General features: G+C 34.5%; 1 protein-coding gene and 1 pseudogene across 1 annotated transcript in view; one reads left to right on the plus strand and one right to left on the minus strand.

Annotated features, from left to right (window-relative positions):
• Positions 1 to 2,328: 2,328 nt before the first annotated feature.
• Positions 2,329 to 2,593, minus strand: LOC111157991 (annotated as a pseudogene).
• An 11,524-nt stretch (positions 2,594 to 14,117) lies between these two features.
• LOC111157729 (contactin 1) overlaps positions 14,118 to 22,446 on the plus strand; it is a 173,891-nt gene continuing 165,562 nt past the window's right edge. Inside the window, exon 1 of the mRNA XM_022519374.1 lies at positions 14,118 to 14,130. Within this exon, the coding sequence (XP_022375082.1) occupies positions 14,118 to 14,130 (13 nt within the window). The remainder of the gene's footprint in view (positions 14,131 to 22,446) is intronic.

Genomic DNA, 22,446 nt, shown 5'->3' on the forward strand with positions numbered 1-22,446 from the left:
ATTCCCCATATCCATATAAATAAGAATTGATGAAGGATTGTTTCCCAAAGGAAAGTTTTTGTATTATGTGGAGAGAAAGAGAGACAGAGTACACCAAGTGCAATGTGGGTTTTGGAAGATAAAATCAACCCAAACATTTATTTAAGATTGTTATATGACAGCAGTATAGAAATGGATTGGAAGAAAGAAAGCCTGGTCACAGGAAGACCAAATACTATAGCTATAAATTGTATGAATTTGATCTATATAAATTGAAATGGAAAGAGCAAAATTTTTCAAGGTTAACTTGGTAGAACTTGTTGATTAATTACTATTGTTGTTGGTGGTGATGATGATGATGAGCTTGATGATCCATTAGCTATTTCAGTATTAGATATTTTCATAGTTACACATGATTTAGAGTTATACTATGGCCCAGAGGTTCCCAAACTTTTTAAAATTATATCACCCTTAATATCTGTTTTACTCATGGCACCCCTACACCAAAATAAATACCTAACAGATCTATTTAATATGTACTTAAGTCTGAGAAACAATGTGGTTAGGTTTCACTTAAACATTTTTAAGCACCCTATGGGACCTCTATTTTGTAAACCATGGCTATAGCCATTTTCTTACAAAAATGAGTCATTAATAGAGCTATCCTACAACCCAGCAGTTGCACTGCTGGGTATTTATCCTAAAGATACAAATGTAGTGATCCAAAAGGGCACATGCACCTGAATGTTTATAGCAGCAATGTCCACAATAGCCCAACTATGGTAAGAGCCTAGATGTCCATCAACAGATGAATAGATAAAGAAGATGAGGTATATATACACAATGGAATACTATGCAGCCATCAAAAAATGAAACCTTGCCCTTTGCAACGATGTGGATGGAACTAGAGGGTATTATGCTAAGTGAAATAAGTTAGAGAAACACAATTATCATATGATCTCACTGATATGAGGAATTTAAGAAATAAGACAGAGGATCCTAGGGGAAGGGACGGAAAAATGAAACAAGATGAAACTAGAGAGGAAGATGAATAGTAAGAGACTTAATCCGAGGAAACAAACTGAGGTTTGCTGGAGGGGAGGAGGGTGGGAGGGATGAGGTGGCCAGGTGATGGACACTGGGGAGGGTATGTGCTATGGTGAGTGCTGTGAATTGTGTAAGACTGATGAATCACAGTCCTGTACCCCTGGAACAAATAATACATTGTATGTTAATTTAAAAAAAAAGGGTAATCAGAAAATCAAAAATAGCTAAGAATTTCACAGTTACTAGTTTGGTAGCATTGTGTATAGATATTACCACATTCATTCATATAGATCTTGTGTAGGTGATTATTATATACCATGTTGTCCAACTTTTGCCCAATTTGAATTCCGATTAATCGGGTCTGATTTGAAAGTAAAATTTGAGGAACCTAATTTCACATATCAGGCATTTGTAGTTGGGGAAAAATGGAACTGTGTTCTGTATATTCAGTTTAGACCATTTGCCTCCTTTGTAAAATGTTATTTATTTTTGGATATGTGAAATGATTTTTTTCCCAAGCCAAACTGCATGTAGCTTTTTAAAGATACTTTTCATAAACAATCATGGTATTTTAGGCAGTACATGGGCAGATGATTGTTAACAGCATACAACTCTCAAACTCCCTTCTTCAATGGACTACCAACATTAGAAAGTCGCTATAAAACCCAATGAAGTCTTCATGTGGTGCTCTGAACAGGGAAAAGTTTAGAGTGAGGGTTGATATTTCACATTTAGCATGTTGTTTGACAACTTTTCATAACCTGACTCTGACTTTCAGGAAATGAAATGAAAATGGCAGAATTATCAATCTGAAAATCCACAAGCTAAAAAAGGAACTATTTTGAGAAACACCATCTCAGTGGTGACTCCGTAAAGTCCAGATTGCCTGACATACTGGGAACCATTTCTTGGGGTCAGGCTCCAGCAGGTCTCTGGGTTTAAGGGAGACAAGTCTCTGTTGAAGGCAGAGAGAAGAGGACATATAAAAATGAATTTTAGTTTTTCCACATCACCAAAGTGTTTGTGCCAAGGTAGCTAAGGAATCCCTCCTCCTGAGAACCAAGAGGAAGTTTCTCAAAACTAGAAAGGAAAGGTATTTTTCCCTTGTATCAGTCTAGCTTTGAAAATGTTCTATTAGTGACATATGCCATTTCCCCCAAAATAATGAAGTGCTCTGTGTGCTAAAAACATACCTTAAAAAGAAGTAAAGCAAAATTCTGCATTTTTATAAAACTTGATTAAAAACAGTATTTTGAAGTGTACAGTCACCAGAAGTACACAGTTATCAAAAATGCACACACTTCATTTGGCATCTCCAGCACCTTCAGCTTCTTCAGCTTTCTCTGCTTGGTCTGTTGTGGCATCTCTGTTTCCTGCAGGGTTATTCCCATCCTCACCAGCATCAACTTTCCCCTTTTTCCCTTTGGGTGCCTTCTCGCCCTTTTTTGCAGGACTTTGGCTTTGGAGGAGTATGTTTAGCAGATAACCTTGCAGAGCCTCTTGATGGCTCATCTTTCACCTTGGTTTTACCTTCTTTAGCATCCCCTTCAGCCTCACTCTTGGGCATGGTGGCAACAGCAGCAGGACTTAAGCCCTGGACGGGTTGTGCAGCGGTGCATGGGCTTTAGCTGGTCAGGGGACATTCTTGCCCCTTCTTGTTCACACTGCTCTGTAAAATGATTTTTATGGCATTTATAACTTACTGTGAATGATTAGAAAATAACTTTGGGGAGGGAAGAGAAAGATAGGAGATAGGAGCCTTATTACAATTGGCATCAGGTGGTGAGAGAGAAAGGGCACAGGGTCAAGAAAGAGACATAGAAGTGGAGCAAAAATAACCCAAGATAAATTTGGATCACTTCTCAATTTTCTAAGAATTAACCTTGATTATGATTGGATAAGTAAACAAAAGAGCTAAGTATCAGGCCAGTAGACATACAGACAGATACTTACGGAAAAAGTTGAACAAGCAAGCATTTTGAAATAATTTAAATTCTATTAGTGATTCGTTCTGATTACTTAGACATTGGGTTAAATGGGCTAAATAAACCTCATCAGTTTATTTTTGCCTTTTTAAAATTTGATTCTAAGACTGTTACACAGAGGGTGCCTGGGTGGCTCAGTCAGTTAAGTATCTGCCTTCAGCTCTGGTCATGGCCTCAGGGTCCTGAGATGGAGCCTGGCATGGGGCTTCCCTGCACAGCAGGGAGTCTGCTACTCTATCTCACTCTGACTCTGTGCTCTCTCTCAAATAAATAAATAAAATCTTTAATCTCTCAAATAAATAAATAAAATCTTTAATCACTCAAATAAATAAAATCTTTAAGCAAAAAACAATGAAGACATTACAGACAAGAAGAAACACGTCATTAAGAATAATAAAAGTAGATAATTATAAAGCTGTGAAGACTGAAAATAGATGGTATATGTCCTAGATTATTTTTGCTTTCAGATCTCAGAGAATTCTTTATATACTGTCTGGAATGTGTAACACAGAAAACTGAGTGATATAAAAACTATTTATTCCCCTCTTCTATGACCATAGGGACTAGCCCTTTTAAAGGACACATACTTATGTGATTTTTTTCACCTGTTGCTCACCCTTCAGGTCTGTGCCACTTTCATGGTATGTTACAGTACAATACAAAATAGTATTCAGCCTTCCATAAGCCCATGTGATATACACACCCTTCTGAAGGAAATATAAATATCAACACACCTGTACATATAAAATCCTTTTTAACAGAGTCATTATTTAGTATAAGTAACATAGTTTATAGTAAAATTCATTTTAAAGGTTTTGACTTTTCATTTTGGATTTGTATGGTATCATTATTTAAACTTTATATTTGACTCATTATAGCAAACTGATGTATAAATTAGTATATTTAAGGTATTCCTGAAAATCATCTTTCATTCCAGATTAGCTGTCACTTACTGCATACTTGCTACAATACTGTGAGGGAAACAAAGACAGTACTGGGAACACTAACAATGCAATGGTTTTCAATTCAGGCCATATGTTACCATCACCTGAGGAGTTTTTAATCATCACTCCAGACAGAATAACTGGGGTTTTCAACCTGGACATGGGTGTGTTTTAAAAGAGTCCAGGTATTTTCATTCAAGGTAGAGAATGACTCATCTAATAAGAAGTCTGATCTTCTAAGTTAGAGGTATTCCTTAGATTCACTTGCTAATTATTTCTGGTCTTGAGAAAATAAGGATGATACAGTTATAGTATCTGTTCTTTTTCAGTCCAAATCTTGACAATTAAAAGTATTACTGAAATCGTATGACTGAAAAAAATGCAAATACATTTCCCCAAACTTAAAGCATAGACATCTAGTGTTCCAAAGCAAATAAGAAAATTCTAGTGATTATAGAATTGATATTCCTTTTCTTCCTTTGCAACTGCCTGCTGGCCCAATTCACACTGTTTATTCACAAGAGAAGAGAGATGTTTTTAAGCATTCTCCACAGATACAAAAAAATCCTTCTGGCTTTAAGGATGCTGCTGTGAAACACGTTTGAGGATGAAATCCCCTACAAAGCTATCTTCCATCCTGCAACAAAAAAGTGTAGCAATAGCATGTTCTGATGTAGAAAATAGGAAATAATCTATTAAAGCTGTACCCGAGGTAATCTATTATTGGGTTACTTATAGAGCTTAATTTTAAAAATAGTTTTATTTATGTTGCACTGATACTTCTACATATTCTGTTATTTATTTTGGCAAGGATAAAATTGTAAGCCTATAATGATATTTTGTCAAAATAATCACTTTACAAAATACACAAAAACATAAAAATAAAATCATCTTATTTTTGCTTTAATTACTTTCTATAATATATCCTTAATCACAGGACAATTTGGATTGTAGAAAATATAAAGAAGATAACAGAGATCACCCATAATGCCACACAGAAATAATCTATATTTACCAAATATATTTACCAAATCTATACCAAATAATAATTTGGTATTATTACTTCACAATTTTATTTCTTCTAAATACTCAGTAATGCTACATAAAAACTTGTAAAATTTTTTTTTAAGTTCTGAAATTCTGTCCTCTAGCAGATAAATTAGTTTAACCCATTTATATTTATTGTAATTTATGGTGAACCTTGATGTATTTCTAAAACTTTGTCTTATACTTTTACTGCCAATATTTTTTCCCATCTTCTCTATCCCTTCCTACCTTCTATTGAGTTGAGAACCTATTGTGTACCTTGCATTTTTGAGGTTATAATCTATTATACTTAGTCCTGCTTTTTTACATAAAAGTAAAGTTTTTTGTGATTCTGATTATTATGATGCATAATTTTAAGGCCTCCGTGATAATTTATCATTTTACTTAATTATAATATAAATGACTACAGTTATTTTATTAGAATAGCATTCTTATGGAGAATCACTGTATCAAAATATCTGAGCTTTTTAAAAACCTCTAATGCATATTACTAAATTATTTTCTCAAAAGATTGTCTTGGTTACTGCTTCTTGTAGTGATATTAGAAAATATTAATCATTGCATCCATACTGGCAATGAATATTAATTTTAATGCTTTAAAAATTTGATCAAATAAAATATACATAACATTTCTTAAAACTTGGATTTTTTGGTTTATTTTTTAATCATTAATTTTTTTCTTTCATGTGTTTTATCAATTTATCTATTGTGATCTTAATATTTTTTTTCACATCTGTTGCTCTGAGTTCTGTATAGCTATGTCTGTAATGTTTTTGAAGCTTTTCCCAGTCTATACTTTAAATTTTAAATTCACTAATAATTTTCAGTATATGCAATTTTAAAATTCTCCATTGTGTTTTCTTTTATTCAGAGATTGAGATATGTTTTTTCCTTTTCCTATTAGTTTTTCTTTAGTGGGTTTGATTTTTTACATTTCAACCTTTAATTCATCTGAGTTTATATTGACTGGGTTCAAATCTTAGTTCCTCTTCATAATAACATCCTTATCTTTGGCAAATTGCTTAATCTATGTGCCTCAGTTATGTCATCTCTGAAATGAACACAAAGAAAGAGTCTGTATCACAGGGTAATTGTGAGGGGTAAACAACATAATATATCTAAAGTGTATGGCACATAGTAAATGCCCAGGAAATGTTACCTGAATCTGTTTATTATTTTTGTAATATTATTATTACAAAATTGAATTATTATTGAATCTGTTTATTCTTGGAAGAACATCACACTTTATTTTTGTAAAGATCTTATTTATTTATTTGATAGAGAGAGACCCAGCGAGAGACTGAACATAAGCAGGGGGAATGGGAGAAGGAGAAGCAGGCTTCCCGCTGAGCAGGGAGCCTGATGCGGTCAGATCCCAGGACCCTGGGATCATGACCTGAGCCAAAGGCAAATGCCTAATGACTGAGCCACCCAGGTGTCCCAAGCATCACACTTTAATTTATGGAGCTTTATTTTGTGGTTTTTCTATCTGCTGGGATTTTTCTCATTTTATTAGTCTTGGGAAAGAATTTGGCACAGTATTCAAGCACCTGAACTCTAGAGCTGAACTGTGTGGGTATAAATCCCAGCATCCAAACTAATTAACTATATGACCTTGGGTAAATTGCTTTACATATTTGTTTTTTCATTTCTCTATCTGTAAAATTGAGATATTTATGTCATTTGGCTCAGAGGTTTACTGTGAGGATTAAATACATGTAAAGTAGTTAGTGATAAGTGTGTTGTTATCATGAGCTATTATTTGTTTCAAAATGTTCTTAATGTCATTTTCATCCATTTTTATCCTCAAATGAAATTGAGACCTAGTCTGTCAAGTTTAGAGAGATCCCATTTCTATTTTGATTGCAAGTATGATGCTTTGGAAAAATTAATAATATTGAATCTTTTTACCAAAGAAAAAGCTGTATTTCTCCAATTTTTTCAATGCTGTTTTTAGATATATCAGTAAATAATTACAGTTTTAAAAAATTTTTTCACACTATTCGGCGTACTACTCGGTAATTGTGTTTAATGTTGTACATAAGGGCTTTATTTTTCTTATTTTTAAGTATTTATTGTTAATACACAAGAAAGCCATTGTCTGGTTTATATTTATCTTCTGTATTGCCACTTTGTTCTTAATTCTAGTATTTCATTTAAATCCATTTTCTTTCCTATTCTTGTATATAATCACATAGTAAGAAAATAATAGTTTTGCCTCCTCTTTCCTAATTGTTTAAAATCTGAGTTTTTACTTCATTTTGTACTATATTACATAAGCCTCCAGAGTAATGCTGAATTCGTGTATTTAAGAGATATTTGGTGGCTGTTTTCCATGTTTCAGGTTCCACGGAAAGCACTTGATAAACATTTGATAAACCGGGACAGCACAGCCATGGGCGCTGTCCATACAGATCTTTAAAACTAATTCATAGTCTTCACATAGTATCTATCAAATGTTGTGTATGAGTTTGCATTATTTGGAGAAGATGTTAAACAGCTTTCATTAGATTATCAGAAGGAGTTCATAGCCATAAAAGGCTGAGAATCACTAGTCCCAATTCGTGGTGACAAATTTAAGCCTTATTTATATTCTGATTAACTTTACTTCATAATGATTTAAATGTTCTTATTCTCTATTATAGACTTTTTATATTTGAAAGCAGTGTGATTGTATTATCAATTTCCTTAATGTATTCATATTTTTAAAAGAATCCACATTCAAAAAAATCAGTTATTACTTTTCCATAGGAATCTGTTAAATAACTACACATTATAAAAAAGATTCTTTATAGATACATTAGTTTAAATTTTAAAAAACAGTATTTTGAGTGTTAAAAGACAATATTGAAGACACAATTCAAGTTACAACTTAGTCACCCATGGTTTCTAGGAAACTTAGGAATAGATTGGGTCATGGTTTGCAATCTTAACTTGTGATTATTTATTGTAGACTAAAGATTAGGTATTTAAAGAAATGTGCTTAAATGAAAAATAAACAAATATGCTTGTGTATGTTTGTTTATTTGTTCTTTTGCTAGCAATTATCCTTTATACATTTCTATTTCTTCATTGCTAGGGAAGACAGCAAGTACAATGTCTACAGGAGCACTTTATCGGTTCAGAATACAGAGTAGGAGTCTGGCCAGATGGCTGGCTCTACACAAACAAAACAAAGTTGAATAATGTGAGAGATGCCCACTCTTGTGGACAAAGAACAAGCCTCACTCCCCCAACTGCCTCTCACTTTACCCCACAATAGCATGCCAGTAAGTATATAGTCCTGGAGCAGCGGAGTAGTTGCTTCATGGAGGCAGTCATTGCATATCCTTAAAAGTATTTTGAATGGAGCTATAAAAACTTAAAGCATTGAACATTCCCTTCTCAAGTTATTATCTGTAAGGGTTCAATCTGCTATCTCAGCAAATTCACTTTCCATCTGTTCACGTAATTTATTTACAAATAAACTAGGGAGATTCTTTAAAAAGTTGGTGAGAAGTGGCTAGACTTGTAATTGGAATCACTGACCCTCATTGAGTGGATTTTAGCCACAATGTGAAGAGGAAAAGACAAAGATAGTGGATGCCATGAGTGATTTAAAACAAAATGAAATTACCAAGACAGTTAAATATGACAGTACAATTAGAATGTGATTGAGGAAAGGGAACAGGCAACAGGTATGTTCTTCCTTCTTTATTCAGTCTCCTCAGTTTATCTCTTCAGGTATGGTACAATATTACATAATTATTATTTTTAGGTCAATGAAATAATTATACTCTCAAGGCATTTGTTAATTTATCCATTCAAGGATTTAAAAAGTGTTCATTCAACATTTCCTGTATAAAGGCATGTGATAGATTCTGGAGCTTTCCCTTTTGAAGCTTATAGACCAATGGGGGCATCATGCATTGATAATTATTTAACCATAAAATGCAATACTTACAATGAAGGAAAGGCACAGGGAACTATGAAAGTGCAATAGGAAAACCATTATTTCACTTGTGGTTTGAGAGACAACTTCTCTAAGGAATGTTTAGGTTCCACTCTGAGAAATCCATGAGTCAGACATAGAAAAGCATGTGATAGGCAAGCAGGAATTAGACAAAGCAGAACCTTGTGGACCACATTAACACATTTATTATTATTATTATTATTATTTTAAATTTAGTGGGCCATAAATAGAGGAGGACCATATCATATTCCTAATATTAAAAGGCACTGTAACTTCAGTTTGGGAATATTAAAAAGATCTGGAGATGAATAGTGGCGATGATTACACAACAATGTGAGTATTCTTAATGCCGTGGAACTATACAGTTAAAAATGGTTAAAATGGTAAATATTGTGATGTACATATTTTACCACAATAACAAAAGAAATATACTCAATCTCTCTGAAAATATGCCCTCACGTGGATAATTATATTAACCATCACAGTGCGTTATGATGGTATTAGGAGAGGGAATTCATGTAAAGAGCTTGGCAGATACCCTGGCAGAGTTGAACTGTTATATGTATATTCCAATGATGAGAAAAATGAAAATGAGCACTGTGCTGTGGATGAAGATGTTAGGATCCAAGTACCATCATATATTATCATTGGCAAGTAGTGTTAACTGCTTAACTTCATTTTCTTGATTTGTTGATTAAGATGAAAAGCAGTTACCTCTAGGTTATTTTGAAGGTAAAACATATGTAAAATATATGTGTCCAGTATCTGGAATGTAGTAGGTGTTCAACAGATAAGTAATTTCCTTTACGGGAGTACTACTCATGGGATATCAATCCCTAAAACTTCACAAAAATTATCGATAAAAGTCAAATACAAATATATCCATTGTAAATTCTAAGAGTGATAAAGATACTGGACTAATCCTGAAGTCATTTGTAAGGAGAGTGACTGCTGGATCATATGCTATAGGTATGTTTAATTTTGTAAGAAATTATCAACCTGTCTTTGGAAGTAGCTCTACCATTTTTGCATTCCCACGAGGACTGAAGAAGATTTCCAGTTGTTCCAGGCTCCTCACCAGCATTTGGTGTTGCCAATGTTCTGGATTTTAGCCATTCTAATAGATGTGTAGTGATATTTTTTGTTTTGGTTTGCAATTCCCCAGTGACATGTGATGTTGAACGTCTTTTCATATGCTTATTTGCCATCTGTATATCTTCATTGATGATGTGTCTATTCAGATCTTTTGCCATTTTTTTAATTGGGTTGTTTTCTTGTTGAGTTTTAAGAATTCTTTGTATATTTTAGATACTAATTCTTTATCAAATATATCTTTTGCAGATATTTTCTCCCATTCTGTGACTTGCCTTTTAGTTCTCTTGATACTTGTCTTTTGCAGAGCAGGAGCTTTTAATTTTAATGAAGTCCAGTTTATCAATTATTTTCTCCATGGAATGTGCCTTTATGCCTTTGATGTTGTATGTACACAATGTCACCTAGGTTTTTCCTATATTACTTTCTAGTTTTGTAGTTTTATATTTTACATTTAGATTTGTGGTCTATTTTCTGAAGAGTGTAAAGTCCATGTCTAAAGTCCTATTTTGTTCCAGGAACATTTGTTGAAAATATGATCTTTGTTCCATTGTACTGCCTTTGCTCCTTTGTCAAAGATCAGTTGACTATATTTAAGTGGATCTATTTCTGAGCTCTCTGTTCTGTTCCATTGATCTATTTTTCTTTTGCCAGTATCACTCTATCTTGTTTACTATAGCATTATAGTAAGTCTTGAAGTCAGGTAGTGTCAGTCCTCTGCATTTGTTATTCTCCTTTAATATTGTGTTGTTGATTCTGGTTCTGTTCCCTCTCCATCTAAACTTTAGAATTGGTTTGTCAACAACAAAATAACATAAGATAACTTGCTGGGAATTTGATTGGGATTGTATTGAATCTATCGATCAAGTTGGGAAGAACTGGTATCTTGACAATGTTGAATATTCTACCTTTTCAGCTTTGCATGAAAATTTGCTAAGGGTATCTGGGTGGCTCGGTCAGTTAAGTGTTTGCCTTTGGCTCAGGTCACGATCCCAGGTGCTGGGATTGAGCCCCACGTCGGGCTCACTATCAGCAGTAAGTCTGCTTCTCCCTCTTCCTCTCCCTTTCCCCCAACTCATGCTCTCACTCTCAAATAAATAAATAAAATCTTTAAAAAAAGAAAATTTGCTAAAATAGTTGTTTAATGAAAGAATAAATTGAACTCTTCCATACAGTAGCCATATCTCAAGAGTTTGTCCTCTTTTAGCAGCTTAGTCCTAGTCAAAAAACCAGCTGTCTGATAAAGATGTAACACTGAGAAGTTGCCTCTTTGCATTAGGCCTGTCTGAAGTGTTAACTGTTTAATAGTGAATCTTGTGCTTAAAGGCTTCTAAATGAAGGCAGTTACATAGCCTTTCACAGGTGTGGTACTTTTTCTTTTAATTATCATCTTTCTTCTATGACATATCTTCAGTGGGATTAGGTACACATACCCCCACTCACATGCACACACATGTATTTATTGATCACATAGGGTGCAAAATATTTAAACCCCAATAGAAATATGAAAATATGTATAAGTCATGTTCTTTTTCCTCAATAACTTCTAATCTAGATAGGGGTGAAGAAGAACTAATACAGGCCACCTAGGTGGTTCAGTGGGTTAAAGCTTCTGCCGTCGGCTCAGGTTATGGTCCCGGGGTCCTGGGATTGAGCCCCGCATCGGGCTCTCTGCAAAGCAGGAAGCCTGCTTCCCTTCCTCTCTCTGCCTGCCTCTCTGCCTACCTGTGATGTCTGTCTGTCAAATAAATAAAATCTTAAAAAAAAAAAAAAAGAACTAATACAGGTGTCTTGTGTACATTTTTCATGTAATTCTTACAAGTACGTATTAGTATTCCCATTTGCCAATTGCTGATATAACTTGCCAAATGAAATAGTCATATGAAAGAATTCTGACTGCATCTACACTCTTGTATTTTAATCTCATTGCCTTTTGATAATATAAATACCTTAAAATGCTCTTACCATATGCCCAGACCAGACTTTCCAGGATAGTTTTTAATCAGATGTTCTGCTATACTTACCCTCATAAGCCATCAAGACCTGTCAAAATACCAAATTTTGGCAAAGAAACCACGTCTCCAAAATAATTTTTTTCTCAACCCCTGAAATTGTCTTCAAATATGTTTTCTAATAAAGTGTCCCTATATTCAGTTGAAATTGGCTTTGCATTTGAAAGATAAGCAAGAACCTTATAATAAGGAATCCATGAGTGAGTCAAACAAATCACTCCATGATTTTATTTATTTATTTTTAATGATTTTGTTTACTTATTTGACAGTGAGAGCTCAAGAGAAGGAACACAAACAGGCAGAGCAGGCAGAGGGAGAACCAGGCTCCCCACCTAGCAGGGGGCCTGATGCAGTACTCGATCCCAGGACTCTGGGATCACAACCTGAGTCAAAGGCAGACATGTAGCTGATTGAGTCACCCAGGGACCCCTCACTTAATGATTTTTAGAAAATGGGGAAAACCTCATACGAGTTTACCAGAGGATAGACTTTCCTATAAAGATAAATCCTGATCTATGTCTTGAAATATAGAAGAGATGTGTTTTCTCCTCCATAAACTGAGGTTAATAATAATGACTACATGATTGGTTCATATGAATATTACTTAATACTTAAGCTTCTAGAACAGAGCCTGGCTTGCCAGTTGAGAGATGATAGAGTGTGTTTTTCTGTTAACCATTAAACTAAGAACTATTTAATTAATTTTTAATTTTGATGATATTTCTAGTGATAATTATAGAATATATGATATTATAAAGTATAAAATATACAATATTATAATTATAATTTCTATAACCTAGTATAATATATAGTATAACATATAAAATAAATACTCAATAGATATTTGTTGAATGAATTATGAAATGATGGTGTATCATTGACAAATTTTAAGGCAGAGAGTACAAGAGAGTTAACTTTTTTGAAGATCAAATTAAATTTTGTATTATTCACTGAGCTTCAGATATATGTATACATGTTCATTAAAAAAATAAACTTATGGCACAGGTAACAGGAATCGGGGATAGATTCAGTGAGAGTGCTCTGATCCTTGTGCCTAACTAGTCTTTAAGTTTCTGAAGTTTGAGAATTTGCCTCCACTTCTATTGCCAGCTGGGGTTCGTCTGGGCTCTTTCATATAGTAGGTGCTCAATAGATACTTTTTTGATAAGACTTATGTTTGATACAAAGAAATAACTACTTATATTATTATTAAATAATTAAAGTTTTTAACAGATTAAATAACAGATTAAAGTTATTAACAGAAACTATGGAATCCCTTTCTTTTAGATTTCAGTTTTCACATCAGCCACACATTTGTTCTGAAATTACATATAAATGGAAGGATGTATCCACTCTTATCTTATTGGAAACTTAATTAATATTTAATACAAATTTGAGTAAAAAGGGATAAGGCTCTTTGTACAGCTCAAGACCGTGTTGCTGTTGTAAATCTGAAACCTCCACATAAAGGCATCAAAATATAGGAGTCAGGGAGCTTCCCCAGTAACTCTTCTGTCAATAGAACCATGGAAAGTAGACAAGAACAGAGTGCTCATCAACCAAAGCACTTGGGACTAAAGAGAATGATGATATTTTCTTGCAGAACAATTCAGCAAGGAAAACTCCCTCACTGCTGTGGAAGGAACCAAAAGTTCAACACTTGGCATTTAAGGTTCCATAATTTGATTACACTCTTCTTCCCACTTATTTTTTCTAATGCTGTCTTCCATGAGTTCATGCTCTGGCCATATTAAACTCTGCAGAGTTGTCTGAATTTAACCTTTACTTTCCTCCTTCATGCTTTTACTATTGCCACTTTCTTCTCCTTGCATAGATCTGCCTATCAAATATCAACCAATGCTTTGCTTTTAGTAATTACTCCATAAATGTATTCAACAGACATTAAATGAGTGCCTTCAATGTGTAAGGCTTTGCATTAGGCAAATACGGTATAGAAAGTGGAATGAGCCAAACTGCTGTTGAGACATTTAAATATAGAAAGTCTCTCATTGTATGTATGTCTTTGATTAACTATTATTATGTTTGCGGCTGCTACAAAATGTCGCGACTTGGTAGGTACTTCATAAATATGTATGGGGTGAATGAATAATTAAAAATTACCATCCAACTATCTTTCTGATTACATTATTTTACAATCTTCAAAGAAAATGAAACACATTTCTTGGTCTTTGAATAGCATGCAATAAAAACTGATGTCTGATTAAATAGCACAAATATTCTCGCATACCCTCTTACATGTGTTTCAAAAATGAATACTTCTTGAATTGTTTTACTAGAATTGTTTTACTAGAATTTTACTAGAAATGAAGTGCATTTAAAAAATAACTATCTTATGTTGTTTCTAGCTATAGGGGCCTAAATTATTTTGGTAGGAGTCACTCATCAATTTAAGTACTGACACAATACCTATAGCTAGTGACTCTTTTCTCCTATTTAAAAAAATGTAATGTCAAAGGTTATATCCTACTCTTTCCTTCTGTGTGGTATCTCTCTTAAACTGAACAGCAGCTAATAGGAGATATAAGATCATTAGCCTTGTTCTTCAATCATGGGTGGGACTCTTGTCAGAAGACAGTCGGAAGTTTTATATGCCTTTAGACTGGTGGGGTAGAATAAATACCTGCTCTTTTACATGCAAGACATACAGATACCGTGTAGCAAGAAGCAGCTGTTGACATCCTGAACCTTTGCAGTTGCATTCGGGAGAATGGCTTCACGTGGAGCTTCAGAAAGCTGAGTGGCAGTAGCAGTGAATCCTTTTTATTAGACATGACCATCTCTATAAAGGAATAAAGTCGTACAAAGGAGAGATTACAGCCCAGGAAGTCTTTAAAATTCCCAGTGTAAGTTGAGTGAGTGTTTCAATCTGGTATGGTTTCTTCCCAGGTTTTGCTCTTTTGTGAATGTCTAAGAGCAAAAAGCAAGAAAGTTTGAAAGTTCTGTCTTGCTGGCATGGGAATTTTTTTTTTTTCCTGCTGTCAAAGACTTATTAAATTCTGTTCTGGATTGTTAGATATGAATCACAGGGAAGGTATCATGGAACACATTTCTTTGTAGTAGTACAGCTATCTCAGATCAGTTTGAACTGCCGTTGGGCAACAAGAGAAGTTAACAGCACATTCAGTCATGTCATTGTAGTCCAACAGGTCTCATTTAACAGTAGGAAACCTTCCAGGTATTAGTCAAAGTGATATATCAAAATGCCTCTTTCATTATGGAATGATAAAGTAAATCAGGTGTAGAAATACAGGATATTCAATTCTCACCCAGAGCAAATGGCACAACAAAGTACCATGCAGACATAATTTCAAGAGGTGAGTTGCTGAATGTTGCATACCTTCTGATTTTTAGAGTGTACTGGTTAAAGATGTGGCCCAATGAATTCGGCACACATTTGATTGTTCTCTCTCTCTTTTTTTTTTTATTGTTCTCTTTAAGTGTTGGAAATATTTTGACCTTCACTTAATATACTTACTACAATAGTTTTTGAACTTTGTATGCCTACACATTACTTGGGAAGCTTGATTAAAATGTAAATACTTGGGTTATTTCCCCAGAGACTCTAACTTTCTTGGGAGTTTCTCAGAATTGTATTTTCTTAACAAGTACATCTAAGTGCTGTTAAAGTAGGTATGCCCTAGCCTGTATTTAGGGAAGCACTAACCCATTAGCTGAGGTTTCCTTGTTATCTTCAACACCCCTACTCATTATTTGGATACATTCAGTTGCTTTCACTGATCCTTTAGGCAAATCATCGACAACACAGCAATTATCAGTTCTGTTTCCCAGTATCTTTCCAAACTTGTACCAAAACTCACTTGTCATATTTTACCTTTTATTTGATATTCATGTTTTTGTGAATAGTAATTCTTTGCCAAAAGTAGCACTATATTCAAAGTATAATAAAATATGTATTTGCCCTTGATTAATAAATGGATTCTTATTAATACACTGATAGGAAAGAAGTTGAGTGGAATCTCATAAATATATGTTTGAGTTTTAAATCTTGCTTGATAAAACAGCTCCTCCCTTGTTCATTGACTGAATCAGTAATTCTTGGAATTGCAAATACTTAAAAAATCATATTGCCTGATTTGCTCATGATTACTATCTCCATTTTCCATTAGTATCTCAATCTTCTAATTTCAAGCAAAATAATTGGGTAGAATTGGCACCAAGTCATTTTCATGGGATGATAGGGGTGGGGGGTAGTCAGGAATCAGCAGGGCCTCTCTGCATTTTCTCATATTTCAAGAGATACCAACCTTTTATATACATACACTCCTAAAATGTGGGACAAAATATATGTAGGACTTTCTATTTACTACCTAAAAGCAATGATTTCCTGAAACTACCTCTATGAATAACCGTGACATCGTCAATTAGAGTTTTGTATGACATCATTGGCTTAAATTAGCCTGTGAAAAATAATGTGCTATAAGTATCACAAGCAGGGGTTCTACTATTTTTAAGTCCCTCTGCGTATATTACATGATTTTAAAAATAAATGGGTAATTAGCTTAATTATAAATCTAATTATCTAAAAATGTGAGTAGTCAATTGTTCTATACAATGCAGGTTGTGCTGTCAGCACTCAATTAATATCTGTATCTTCAAAGCACTTAAATTTTTTTTTTTTCTCAGTAGCCTCTCAGTCATGTTTCACAATCTGGTGATGTTACATTTATTGAAATGTTTTGAATTCTATTGTATCGCTCCTCCTTTTCCATATACTTCACACAAAATCGAGTGGTGGGCTGTTTCAGGGACTAAGATGGTTGCAGTCTAAAGACTATTGTGCTCTACCCGCTAGTGGAAGGATGGATGACTGTTCTGAGAAAGGATACTCTTTCCTTTTCATTTCCAGAAAATGGGGCATTTTCCTTGAGTGTGTGTTCTTACTCTTTGGCTTTGAACAGCAAGTTCTTCAGAAAGTTTGGCTAAGTATATTTGATCATAGCAGGAAGCTGCTAAAATATTGTTCCTGACTTTGCAGGAAAACTGTTGAAGATAATAATAACTTGATGACAGAGTTTAAAGAAGTCAGTATGAGGCTGGAGATGAACGTCTAATGTATGCAGTTATTCAGTGAGAGGGAGATGTGTCACCTATGTTTACGTTAGATTTCATCTGAAAATTAATTGGAGATATAGAATATCGACATGAAGATGTTTAATGGACTTAACTTTTAAATATATAATATCCCCTTTCTAAAGGAGTGGTGTCTTTTAGTCTTTTAGGTTCAAAAGCTAATTTTATTTCTGGAAAATTTAATTTATCCCACTTTAATATTTACTTTTGTTCTGTACATATGTTGTAGGGTTTTTACTTATACATGTACATGCACACATGTATCCATAGCCATATATGTGTTAGTATTCACAATCCTGTGAAGAAGGAACTTGGGTTTCCATTATACAGACTGGGTGACTGACTCCTCAGGGAGATTAAGTGACTTGTATAGCAGAAGCAGAATTTTAGAAAATGAATCTGAGGATAAAATGTCCCCTGCTCTTATAACATAGAGTAGGAGATATTGGTGTCTTTTCACTTAGATTAATCCGCATTCAATTCCAATAAGCTTCATTTAACTGTTTTCTGAAAATAATACTTTATAGCAAATGTTTCTCAGAAATAAAATGAACGCCATAAGTAAATATTCTTTTTGACATGGCTTTTTTTTGTTTTTGTTTGTTTGTTTGTTTGTTTTGTTTATTTATTTGACAGACAGTGATCACAAGTAGGCAGAGAGGCAGGCAGAGAGAGGGGAGGAAGCAGGCTCCCTGCTGAGCAGAGAGCCCTATTGGGGGTTGGGGGCTCCATCCCATGACCCTGGGATCATGACCTGAGCCGAAGGCAGAGGCTTTAACCCACTGAGCCACCCAGGAGCCCTGACATAGCTTTTCATAAACTGTGTTGAGGGTAGATCAGGATGTCTTTTTTCTTTCTAAAATAGAGATGTGACCATTTGATTATATATGTTAATATTTTATCAGTATTTGTAAAATCTTGTTCGCTGTCAAAGTAAACGATTGTATAATCATCAGTTGAATGAAATATTAGTTGCATTGGCCTTAATTATATAATCCTTTAATTATATAACAGTACTGAATACTTTGCACATAATTGTTTTTGGCTAAATGCTTGCCAATGTATTGTTGAAGCTTTTTAAAATAACATGTGGATTAGCCTATGCCAGAACTAAACATAAGAGCTAGATAGTGTCTGTACAACAGAAAACTGAATATCTGGATATAGACCAAATTACTCAAAGGAGAACACTAGCATTGTCTAAATTAGAAAGGGAGAAGTAGGGAACAAGACAAGTGTGGGAAGAAAGAAGAAAAAGCAAGGAAAGCGCCACATAGTGTGCCACACTATGTTGTCTTATGGTAACATGTTGTTTTAATGTGTGACTAAGACATTTAATAAAGGATGGGGGAGAAAAGAAATTGAATTTCCTTGGAAATTAAGGAAGTGCCAATACATGTCAGGGTTACAGCAGTCACTAGACACCTAGAGATCTGTGATGGTTTGGGGGATGCTGCCGCTGAGTAGAGAAGCCATGGGGCTCTGAAGGCCAGCAAGTTTGGGGAGCTGGCCAGCACAGTGCAGCCTCAGGGACAGGAATGCATCCTTGGTTCCTGCTTTTAAGCATTATGTATTTTCAGCCACTGAGAAGAAAAAGGTCTGCTGCTGTAAGTGGCACGTCTTTGTCAGAGTTGTTTTTTTTCATTTGCTGCAGCACTTTCAGGCCTGTGGGGCTGGGGAGTGAGCTGTGAATAATGGAATGGTATGTCCTCCAGAGTGAAGGAAGAAGAGCAGTTTCTTCTGCATTAGCAGGAGTGGGTTTCAGCCTCTCTGCCTCTCTCCTCTGCAGCGCTGCTTAGGGGATGTGATCAGGGAGTCACAAATGATAGGATAACTGGTGACACAATAGAACAAGTCTCTAACAGAAAACAAATGTGTGGACAAGATCTGAAAGATGCTTTTATATTTGGACGCAAGAAACCTATTAAATGAAATAAATTACATGCTGTCAGGCTGATGACTCAGTGTTCTATTAAAATAGGCAATATTTTGGAGTGAAGGAAAAGAAAGCACGGTATGACACAGACAAGCTCGAAATAATGAAAACTTTTCCTTCTGACTCGAGCATGAATATTCAGATTAGAAGACAGACTTCCGACACACAGTGAAGTACATATTAAAAAATGCTTTAAAATATTGCTAGTTAGACGACTATATTCTAGACTATGTTTATAAGTAACAATAATCCCTAACAAAGAACAAAGCTCCAATAAATGGCATTCCTTGTTATTTATTTTCACCATCCTACCCTTATTTTAAGGAATTAAAGTTAAATTTCGGTTTGTTTATGGCAAATGCTTTGGAATAGTTATTGGGTGGTCCATTCATTCCTTCATTGATTCAGTTCAGTAAATGTATATCGAGAACTTCTATGTGCCAGGCATTTTATTTTATTTTATTTATTTATTTATTTTTTTATTTGACAGAGAGAGATCACAAGCAGTCAGAGAGGCAGGCAGAGAGAGAGGAGGAAGCAGGCTCCCCACTGAGCAGAGAGCCCGATGCGGGGCTCGATCCCAGGACCCTGAGACCACGACCCGAGCCGAAGGCAGCGGCTTAACCCACTGAGCCACCCAGGCGCCCCTGTGCCAGGCATTTTAAATGCAACAATGAACAAGAGACATGTCCCCTGACCTTATGGGCCTATGGCCTTGCAGAAAAGAAAATTAATATTTATTAAATAGTTTCATAGTAAATATTTCACATGCACAATGTTATACAACTCTTAGAATAGTCCTATGAAATAGTTGTTCTTTCCGTATTTTACACATGAAGGAAACTAGGGTCAGAGATTGAATAACTTGCCATAAGTTGCAAGCTGAAGAATGGATGAGAAAATTTGAAGTCATAATAACAGAGAGTAGAATGGAGGTTATCAGATGCTGGGGTGTGGGAAAAAGAGGAGGTAAAATAGAGAGGACTGTCGGTTGCCAGGGGCTTGGAGGAGGAGATATTGGGCTTAGAGGAGGAAATCTGATGAGTTATTGTATAATAGGTACAGAGGTTCAGTTTCGAAAGATGTAAAAACCTATGGTGATGGGTGGTGGTAATGGTGGCTCAACAATATGAATTTACACAATACCAGTGAACTGTACATTTTAAAATGGTTGGGATAGTATAAGTGTTGCCGTTAATGGGGAAACATTTCATGACAAGTACCCAGGGTATTTCTATATATGCCATTTGTGAAAACTTTGACAAAATGAAGAACCACTACAAAAAACCATGATGTTCATTATTTAGTACATTCGTAATTTATTACTAATTGTAATAATATTTGAAAGAAAAACAACCACAATATCTTTAATTGATTCTTCCTACCAGTCCTTCAGTTAAATTTGATCTTCAAATTAAATTGATTGATTTGGAAATGTTTACAACTATGCCATTTGTACAAAAAGTACTGTTAGGCTCAATTGTTAGAGTTTAAAAGTAGAAGACACCAATTGAGTGACTTGCTTATGTTCCTACAGTGTCAACCCTGGAGTCAGGTGATAACCCTCTGATACCAAGTCTACTTGCTTCATAAAACGTGTACTTACAAATATATTTAAATAAACTAAAACTTATTCTATAAATAAGAAACAAAATAAAATGAAATCGATAATATTGTTGACCCCAAATGATGAGCATTTACCTTTCCTTTTTTTTTTCTTTCTATCCTATCCTTTTCCTTTCTCCCCCCCACCCCCTTTTTCTTTTGTTTTTGATGCAGGTGTTTATTATCCAGCTACCCTAAAGCTAAAGCTTTTTTGGAAAATAAAAACAAACCTTTATACATACAAGATGAAAATGTGGTTGCTGGTCAGTCACCTTGTGATACTATCTTTTACAGCCTGTTTATCAGGTAAGAAATATCCTTTGAGAATAACATGGAAGACATTAGGAGAAGGAAAGGAAAAGTGAATTGGGGTAAATCAGAGGGGGAGACAAAGCATAAGAGACTGTGGACTCTGAGAAACAAACTGAGGGCTTTGGAGGAGAAGGGGGTAGGGGGTTTGGGGAGCCTGGTGGTGGGTATTAAGGAGGGCACTATTGCATGGAGCACTGGGTGTGGTGCATTAACAATGAATCTTGGAACACTGAAAACATGAAAATAAGATGTAAAAAAAAAAGGAAATATCCTTTGCGTAGTCTCTGTAAATTATGTCAATATAATCAATATGTGTGTATTCACTTTATTAAATCTGGTACATGAAGTTAAAATTTATGTTTTTGACATCTGTGTCAGATGTGTAAATATATATTAAAGTCAACCCTGTTTTTCTTTTTATTTTCAAGTAAAATTTCACAAGATTTAATCAGTCTTATGTAGTGGTAAGCTGGTAAATGTTTAAAATGTGGACCTCTGGGAGAGAAAAATAACCCTACTGTGTAGCATTCTTCAGTTGCTGGGGAGTAAATATTCCCACTATGGCCAACCTTGACAAATTAACATAATTTAATGTGCTATTGGAAAAGATATACAACAGCTCACCATTATATAGTATTTTCACCATATACATACAGTAAAATGAAGTAACCTCAAGAGCATAAATAAAAGTAGAATGTAGTAAAATAATTAGAAAGTAATGAGTTTTAAACATTTGTTACCTTTGTTTTTAATTTATTTATAAGTTAATATAATTTAATTTTCATTACTGGTTGGTCAGTCTTGTGAAAAACAATTTTAAGATAATCTACAGTGTGTTAAGGGCATTAAAGATAACAAAGCAGTTTTGAAAGTGCTCTAGTTTTAGGACAAATACTATAATTCTATCTTTCAAAGACAAGTAAGGATTCAGAAATATTTCTTACAGGGAGAGATGCATTATATTTTTATCTGGAAGCAGCATGTTTTCTAACAATCAATTTTTCTAATACTTTCATCTCAATTACCTTAACTCAGTAAATACTTGTTGAGCTGTTAATTAAGTTCAAGACGTAGATGGATCTCATCCTTCATTTATCAGTCCCCATTGATTGTTTCAGTGATGAACCTGCTAGGCATCCTACTGCATTTCTTGTTTATTATTAAGGCAATAAAAATGCTATTTTATTTTGGGGAGTATTTTTTATTATTATGACTTCAGAATTCATAAAATATAATAATTTTCATCAATGCTTGAGAATTTTAATGACATTGCTATAGCCACAGGAATTATCCACACAGTTACATGCATATTTATATATTGACCACAAATTTTGATGCAACTATAAGATGCAAAGGCATGAAATAAGTACTTGCAAACATCTGATGATACATCAAGTGTAATGGTAAAGGTCCACTAATGTCA

This window comes from Enhydra lutris, unplaced genomic scaffold (genome assembly GCF_002288905.1).
Source record: "Enhydra lutris kenyoni isolate GAN:26980312 unplaced genomic scaffold, ASM228890v2 scaffoldscaffold56, whole genome shotgun sequence".
NCBI lineage: Eukaryota > Metazoa > Chordata > Mammalia > Carnivora > Mustelidae > Enhydra > Enhydra lutris.